At 35.2% G+C, this 9,146-nt stretch overlaps 1 protein-coding gene across 1 annotated transcript; it reads left to right on the top strand.

Moving 5' to 3' along the window:
• Positions 1-1,660: 1,660 nt before the first annotated feature.
• On the top strand, positions 1,661-4,378 carry LOC106299314 (AP2-like ethylene-responsive transcription factor SMZ). The gene is made up of 7 exons (XM_013735424.1): positions 1,661-2,122; positions 2,535-2,560; positions 2,723-2,753; positions 2,918-3,005; positions 3,208-3,359; positions 3,826-3,899; positions 4,120-4,378. The coding sequence occupies exons 1-7, from the start codon at positions 1,722-1,724 to the stop codon at positions 4,197-4,199; spliced, it is 852 nt and encodes a 283-aa protein (XP_013590878.1). The 5' UTR covers positions 1,661-1,721; the 3' UTR covers positions 4,200-4,378.
• The last annotated feature ends 4,768 nt before the right edge of the window (positions 4,379-9,146 follow it).

The raw sequence follows: 9,146 nt of genomic DNA, 5'->3' as shown, positions 1-9,146 counted from the left end.
TTATATTAGGTACTAGAATTTAGAAAGTTAAATAATGTTTTATTTTTGTAATAAAATGTAATGCTTTCTGGTGAAGAGAAGGTTTACCTTAGCTCTGACAGCATTATTCCATCTGATGTTGACATAGAAGAAAATGTGGTATATCCTACAGAGTTTTTGAACAGTGTTAAAGTCGCTAGACTGCCTAGACACTGTTTAAAGCTTGGTGCTCCTATCATGTGTCTTCGTAACATGGATGTTATGGATGGCTTATGCAATGGTACTAGGCTGATTGTTACTCAGTTATTGCCCCATATGATACAAGGTAGAATTATAATGGGCAACGATATTTCCGGAGAGGCAGTTTGGATCCCGAGAATGTTCGTCACACCACCTGACACAAAGTTTTCCTTCAGAATGCGTTGAAGACAGTTTCCAGTTACGTTGGCTTTTGCGATGACAATCAATAAAAATCAAGGTCAAACGCTGGAAAATGTTGGTTTGTTTCTACCTAGACCAGTGTTCTCTCATGGCCAGTTATACGTTGCACTTTCGAGAGTAAAGTCGAGATCTGGATTAAAAATCCTAATAACGGATAAACAAGGGAAGCCGCAGACAAAAACAACGAATATTGTATACAAACAAGCTTTTTAGAATATTTCATAGTGAACGGTACGCAATTTTACTCTATTTTTATTCGATAGAAATTTTGAATTATTACATTCTTACATTTGTTTGTTTTTCTTCTATTAACAGATAGAAGGGAACTTACAAAAGACGGGTTGTAGTTGACTACAAACCAGTTTTAAGACTATTTCGATAACGGTATGTCAATTTAATATAGTTTTCGTCTCAAAAAAATTAAGAAATATATTAGGCTATTTGATATCGTACGATTGCTAACAAAATTAAATAATTTTTTGCAGGTTTCGATGGAACTTTTTTTATCGAGAATTGTACTTCTTATTTTATATTACTAATGGATTATATTTCATTTTTATTATATTTTCTTTTAATATGCCACTGTTTTTTAAAATATATAAAACAAAATAAATTTAATATTTCATCTAAAATATTAAATTACAGAATTTATACAACACAATTTCAATTAGTGATAATATAATTTTTTGAACTTCTGAAACTGAACACTATTAATTTTTTCAAATTTTGAATAGTTTAACAAATTGCATATTGTCCCACTTTCACTTGTCACACTTTCTCCCACATTGAAGATGCATGGTATATGTAAGTATCAATTTCCTTGCACTTGCAATACATGGAAATCAATGAATTCACTATTGAATGTCCGTTTCCATCAAAATCCAACTCAACCGATATCACAGTATATTTTCATGCCCGCACATGGTGCATGCCAGTCACCGAAAGTATTACATCGTACTAACGCCTCCAGTTGACAACATTAATATGGAAAACTCATCGTACATCCTCTAATTAACAAAAAGAAAACTAATACACTATTAGATACATCGGCAAGCCAAGTACATTTATATTATTATTGTTAATAAATAACTACAAAAAGGGAAAAATTGAAAAGGTAAACAATGGGGAGGTGTGTCCAATGCAACCTTCACAATGAACACGTCCCACGTTCTTTTTCTTTCCTCTTTAAAACCCTCTCTCTCATCATTGTGCCACTTATTAATTCCTCTTCTTCTTTCTCTCTCTTGCCTAAAAAAGAAAAACCAGCGAGAGATAAGATACGACGCCGTTAGAACACGATCATGTTGGATCTCAACCTTGGAACCTTCTCTTACTATCAAGAAGATCATGATCGTAGAGTACCACTAATCTCAACTGCCGGTGAAGAAGAATCTAACCTCTCCTTATATTCATCATCATCCACAGATTCTGCCACCGACAAACCTTTCATCACCTTCGGGATTCTCAAACGTGACGGAGATGTTGTTCCTCTCAAGGAAGCAGAAGGTCTTTTCCCTGTGGCTGATGCTCGCCGGAATATTGAATTCTCCGGAGACGACAGACACTGGTTGAATCTGTCGTCGTTACATAGGAGTAATCAGCAAATGGTGAAGAAGGGCAGAAGAGGACCAAGGTCACGAAGTTCTCACTATCGTGGCGTCACTTTTTACCGTCGCACCGGTCGTTGGGAATCTCATATTTGGTACTAACCAAAATAAAATTATTTTAAGTTACAAATAAAAAAAAAATATATTTTTGTTTCTTTTGATAATCAATACAGTACTTTTCAATGAGGAAAATATAAAAAAAACTTTAGTAGTGTACTGATCCTTAAGATGTGAGTACCCGAGATCATTATACTTCTCTTACAAATATATTACTTATTTTATAAAATTACCTTTAAAAACACATTTTAAATTTATTAATTTTAAAAAAATACATATAATCATCACTAAATTTAAGAATTTATTCACAAAAAATCATATTCTTTCCTCAATTTTTAACTTATTTTCTATTTTATTCATTTCATTGCTTTTTATTAATTAGTTTTATTATTTATTTTAATAATTATCAATCGAAACCTAACTTTTGTTCTGGGACTTGATGATTTATAGGGATTGTGGAAAGCAAGTTTACTTGGGTAAGTATGATCAATCTTTTTATCGACCGGGTCGTATTAATCGCGTGTGTATGTCTATTAGACATAAACGATGAATTTCTAACTAAACATTCTGTTGATTATCTATTTATTAACCTAGCCTTCTTCTTCTTCTTTTTTTTTTATAATGGTTTGTCGCAACAGGCGGGTTTGATACTGCCTACGCAGCAGCAAGGTACGAGAAATTTTGATATACACAATAGACACAATATATAAAAATATTATTTGTGACAACATTCCTATTTTTAGTATGATTTGGTTTTGTCAACGTATACACATTACAGTATATTAAAAAATATTAGTTGATTATTAATAAATGAATATGAATATATATACCAGGGCGTACGACCGAGCTGCTATCAAATTCCGTGGTCACGATGCAGATATCAACTTCGTCGTGGATGATTACAGACAAGACATGGACAAGGTTAAACATATAATAGTCTATATCATATATAAACGTGCAAGAAATACGTCCCTTGAAATATATGAAGCTGAATTATCTATTGTATATATAAACGTGCAAGAAATACGTCCCTTGAAATATATGAAGCTGAATTATCTATTGTATATATTTGTTTGTCGTTTGTCGAATTAATTATGGATTCTAAATGATCAATTGCATATAGATGAAGAATTTAGATAAAGTGGAGTTCGTGCAAACACTTAGGCGAGAGAGTGCGAGTTTCGGAAGAGGGAGTTCCAAATACAAAGGCTTAACTCTTCAGAAATGCACACAATTCAAAAACCATCATGATCAGATTCATCTATTCCAAAACAGGTTTACCGCAACTCTTATCTAATCTCATGTTAAAAACACTTCACTGAACACTATCATATTTTGTTACACGTGTGTAATATTATCATACTTTTGTAAATTCTTCGTTAACAGGTTTAAAAAGTGCAATAGTTGTCTGCTTACATATACAAGTATTCGTCAATCATTAATGTTCTGTCCACCCATACTCCATTTGTTTTAATCTATTGTTTACCATTCAAAGCCTATCTCTCACTTTTTATGAGAAAAATATTTAATTAATATTTCACAGTTAATTAATATTTCACAGTTACTTTTTTCAGTTTGACTGAATCAGCTGATCAAATCACATTTCTGTAGATTTTATGTTTCATCGTATAAGCTTTACAGATGATTAGATGAACACCATTATAGGCACACAAAGAAACCAAAGAGTTAATACTATGTTGTAAATGGTTTTGAGATATTATACATGTGTGAATATTCACAGGGGATGGGATGCAGCAGCAATCAAATACAATGAGCTGGGAAAGGGAGTCATGAAGTTTGGTTCCCATATTAAAGGTAATTCATATATATGGATCACAACGTTTACATCTACTGACGTTGATTGATCAATTTAAGTGAAAGTTACAACACTAACCACAAAATTAACATTTACTTTTGATTAAATCAAGCAAACCCTAGCTAGCTAAACCTTTTGCCTTTGTCTTTAAGCAATTTAATTAGTACAGAATAATAGATCTCCATTCATATATGATTCATTAACATTTTTATCTTCCAGGAAATGCTCACAGCGACCTTGAACTAAGTCTTGGTATTTCATCGTCATCGGGAAATACAAAGTTGACAACATGCAAGTGATTACTATAAGCAATCATCGATCTATTTACCTGTGATGACAACCATGAACACTTTGAAGACAGTTGCATCATCATCAGGATTCCCTTTTATCACCATGACCACTTCCTCTTCCTCCATTTCCACTTGTTTTGGTCCATAAGGATCGATTTACACCCTTTATTTTAACTTATATATATTTATACTTTTTGTATATTGTAATTAACCATAACGTTGATTCTTTTTTTTTTTTGGTAAAATAACGCTGATTTTTTTCCTTAATGAGTGAGAATTATCGAAATCATTTGTTCTAACTTGAACTCGATTATATGCCAAACTTAAAAGAAGACTACAACGGTTTATAAGCTATAGTGTTACGAATTGTAACGAGTGGTTCAATGGTCTTCACAGAAGTACTATGTTATCTTTTATCTTAGTCGTGTCTTGTTTTATTATAAAGAATAAACCATTGCTTATGAGCCAAGCTGATCGTAAGCAAGCAAGAGAAAAGACTATCCGAATCTTGTAACTTAACGACTTTAACTATAACCCCAAAAGAGTTTAGTAAACACAAGCATTTTCTATATTCTCACTCGTTCCAAGTAAATGACACATGGAATGAAAGTTCTGTTCGATCGTACAGCAGTATATCATGTGTATTTTATACTGAAAAGTCTTTGGACTGGTTATCATGTTTGATAAACAATAAAAACAAATAGTTAGATTCTAAAATTTCTATCAAAAGTCTAATTTATCGATTGAATATTTAATTTATAGATTTTACAAAGTCCATGTAAATAGCGTATTCAGAAACCATGCAATATGATCTACAACTATCACTTCCAAAAGGAAGGTTGCGATGATTTTCTAAATTCATAAAAAAGATTATGCACTTATAAATACAACGAAAGATTTTTTATTTAAAATCTACAATAGATACACACGACTTCAAGTAGAACAAACATTATAACACCAGAGTTTAGATCCTAGCTATTCGATCTGCCGGACGAGTGGAGAATAGAAAATTTGTTACCATGTTCTTTTATTATTTAAAATGTTGAAATACGCAGCACATGGTTATCCCAATTTCTCAGCTGTTCGAGTTTATCGTAAAAGCTCCTGATCGAATCCGTTGTAGACCTATCATATGAAGACCTATCATACTTAATATCGTTTCTTGTAGTTTTTGGTTGTTTGGAAAGAGGATGGATAGTTCTCTCTTGTACTTGTATGAGACAAATTTACGTTTGAATGAAATATAATTAGTGTTCCAAAAAAATGTTGAAATAAACAAAACTTGTTTTTTTTTGTTTATTTGAAAGATTGATGTTTTGGATTTTTCATTAAAATAGTTTAATGTATTAAATTTGATAAAGTAAGTTAATAGCAAATATTTGGGTAAAATAATTAATTTATGTTTTAATATGTGTGGAAAAAAAAGAAAAGTGATTTTAATATATCTATTAGGAAACAAAAGAGTAAAATGAATAATTAATAATATAAATTGCTATTACGTCTTATGATTGAATTAAACATGAGTCTTGATAGGGGCCATCTTAACATGATAACCATGTTGATGGATCTTGTCCAAGTTTCAGAAATTTAACAGGTTTTTCTTTGACAAATCAACATTTTCTTTAAAAAAAGTTTGGATTTTTATAATACCTCTCTGTACTATGATCGATGTTTATTCGTAAAGTGATGACAATGCATGAGCAGTAAATGGAGCAAAGGGTCGTCTATTTTCGCAATGTATGTTACATTACCACACAACAAAATATTTTTCCTTCGCACTAATCTTGTCTCAAACACATAATATGTCATTCTAGCTCGCAATAGGAAGTATATGCATAACTTTTTTTCCCTTTAGACTAGTCTTGTCTTAGACACACAATATTGATAAACCGATGAATTACATACGTTATTGTGTTTCTTTTTTTTTTTTTGCTAAGAAATTATTGTGTTTCTATGTGTGGTGCTTCTGAATTCAGCTTGCCCAATTATTTTCAGCACCATCACCAAGTCTGAAATAAAGATATATTGCAGCATACATCTCCATGGACTCACAATCACAATGCAGCTGTAGACCAATGATAGAGAGCGGAAGCTTAGATAACAAGAAATTGTAATGGAAACAATAGATCCTTGAGCTGTCGATTCTCTCGACTCGAACAAGAAGGTCTTTTAAACTTGGTGATACTCTCAACAAGTCAAAATAGGGTTTTAGAGTACTCCTCTAAGTGCTTTAAAAGCTCTGTATTTGCAATTGAAATCAATAAAAATAAGTCCCCCGAATACAACGATGCTAGCCAGCTATTTAAAAGGAAGAAAAGAAGATTCTACGTAATCTATAGTCCTAATCTATAAACATTGGTAATTATCCATACAAATAAAAGAAATTATATTCTTAAAAGGAACGTGACTTAACATGCAAGGCCCGTCGAAGACGAAGGCCCAAACTCTTGATGTTACGCTACATCAGTCCCTCCGGGTGAGAAAGGATTCGCCCACGAATCCGGCTCGTCAAATGCTTGCCGTGTGAAGGTGTATGTCTGTTGTAGTTGCACGGGGTAGGTATAGATACACACTAACACTTCAATCGGTCCTACCCTTTGCCACATCAATATGATGTACGCTTGAGATGTCACCAGGATGCCAAAAATACGGAACTTCTGATGCCTGAAATGGAGGCACAAGATTTTGTGTATGACACACCACACCAGATCTTTAGACTTGAAGGAACCTCAGAACGGTTAACACCGGAAGTATTCTTGATGTGTACAGTAGAATCTTTGCTTGTTAATCCATCATGCCAATGCATTTGAAGGTAACAAATGCCGAGAAAAACATGATCTGGTGATTCTACATCTTCATCATAAAAAAACAAAAATTGAATCACCATAAAGTGCCAAATAAAATATTTGTCCCTGAATCTGGAACATTCCACGCCTAGGAACTCCATTTCTCGAGGGAAATTTGTTGCACTCGTATTGCATAACATCTTCCGAAGCCAAAACGACAAACCAAATGTTTGCTTGTTGCGCGAGTAACGTAACTCCTACAGACATGCGCTGTTGATGTGACTTTGATCACATGTGTTTGCAGAAAACATATCTTATACGTCGCTCGGAAGCTCTAAAGTGCCACTTAATTGTCAAGGTCCGGAAGATCATGGCAGAATCGGTGGTAAAAGGAGCGAGGATAAACCCCCATGTTGTTGGAGCCAATGAAGCCCAAAAGAACTTAAACTCCTCCTTGCCAGAGAACCCAAAAGCCATAAAAGAATAAATTGAGGCACCCAAAGCCACAAAGACGAGCTTCTCTTGAATAGAAGAAGTAAATGATTTTGCTTCTCTCATAAAGCTGTGAACACTCTCGTCCCCATAACTGACAATAGATCGTGTTGTCTCTTCTTTACCAGCATGTCATGTCATGTGATCATGTCATGTGATCTACAACCACTTTTAGAAACAAAGCGTATTATAAAATAAATGTGGCAACTGTCATGGGTTGAACAAATTATGATCTTCGAGTGTCATCAAAGAACGATTATCTTTATAAGATTCTTCAAGTGTCAACACAAACAAACTAGAAAACATTATCAGCCAGCTGTAGTTTAGTTTATTACTCACGCAGAAATTCAAAAGAAGAATAACAGAGTACTTAGCTTTTTTCTTAGATTTTCATGTCGGCTTCATACTCTTCACAGTTATGGATTTTCTCTTATCTCTCTCGAGATCGAAATTGAATCCGAACCTCTGTTCGGTAACATCACCGATCTTTGCAAAGGATCACAGCTCTTCAAATAGTCTTATTTTGATGTCTTCAATATGCAAGTAAACCCAATGTGGGACTCATATGACGATTCATTAATTTCAAACAGATGACAGAGCTGGTACAGCATTTACAACGAAAAAGACAGAGTAACTGGTACCTTGATTATATCAATTTTAACGATTGATTACATCTTTTCAGATCTCAAAGGAATTGAAACCGTACGAAATTCTTCGTGGAACTCGCCGAATAGATGCTTCCTGTTGTAACGGACGTGAGAAGGAACATCGAAACAGATGAATAAAAGCGATGTAACTACGATACATATATTTAACCTGGTTCAGCTTAGGGCTATGTCCACGGGCAAAGAGAAATCTTATTATTAGAGGCGATATTGAGCTTACAGAGTGGTAGCATCTTGCATCTAAAACCCTAGACTATATGGACTCATGGGTCTAAGCCCACGATCAGATGTAACATCCATAATAACTTGATGCAACCGAGTCGGTATGATGTACGTGATGTAACATCCATCGCCTAAATGTAACATCAAGATTCAAGGCATATCAACAAATCTCCACATTGACTTGAATCTTCCCAGTAACAGATGTACCAGATGTACCTTCAAGTGCCAGATATACCAGATGCGTGTCTCTGCGCCAGATGTACCAGATAAGCCATCAGCGCCAAATGTACCAGATACGCCATCAGCGCCAAATGTACCAGATGCACTTTCAAGTGCCAGATGCGACATCAACGCCACATGTACCAGATGCGTTCTTCAACGCCAAATGTACCATCGCTCTCTTTGCCTCAGATGTCCCTTCGGACCAGATGTGTTGCTATGACGAACCAGGCGCCTTTTAACGGCCAGAAGCTCAACTAGAGCCAGACGTCCGTCATCAGCCGGATGTCCCAACGGACTAGATGTCCCAACGGGCCAGATGTCCCAACGGACCAGACGCCCCAAGGGGCCAGATGTCCCAACGGACCAGACGCCCCAACGGGCCAAATGTCCCAACGGACTAGACGCCCCAACGGGCCAGATGTCCTAACGGACCAGACGCCCCAATGGACCAGACGCCCCAACGGGCAGGATGTCCCAACGGACCAGACGCCCCAACAGGCCAGATGTCCCAACGGACCAGACGCCCCAACGGGCCAGATGTCCCAACGGACTAGACGCCCCAACGGGCC

This window comes from Brassica oleracea, chromosome C6 (genome assembly GCF_000695525.1).
Source record: "Brassica oleracea var. oleracea cultivar TO1000 chromosome C6, BOL, whole genome shotgun sequence".
Classification (NCBI taxonomy): domain Eukaryota; kingdom Viridiplantae; phylum Streptophyta; class Magnoliopsida; order Brassicales; family Brassicaceae; genus Brassica; species Brassica oleracea.
The sequence above is the reverse complement of the archived record's forward strand: the minus strand, read 5'-3'. Positions and strand labels throughout refer to the sequence as shown.

Coding starts and splice junctions, on each gene's coding strand:
- LOC106299314 (XM_013735424.1), top strand. CDS start 1,722: ATGTTGGATCTCAACCTTGGAACCTTCTCTTACTATCAAGAAGATCAT. Junction 2,754..2,917: donor ACTGCCTACGCAGCAGCAAG/GTACGAGAAATT, acceptor TATATATACCAG/GGCGTACGACCGAGCTGCTA. Junction 3,006..3,207: donor ACAGACAAGACATGGACAAG/GTTAAACATATA, acceptor AATTGCATATAG/ATGAAGAATTTAGATAAAGT.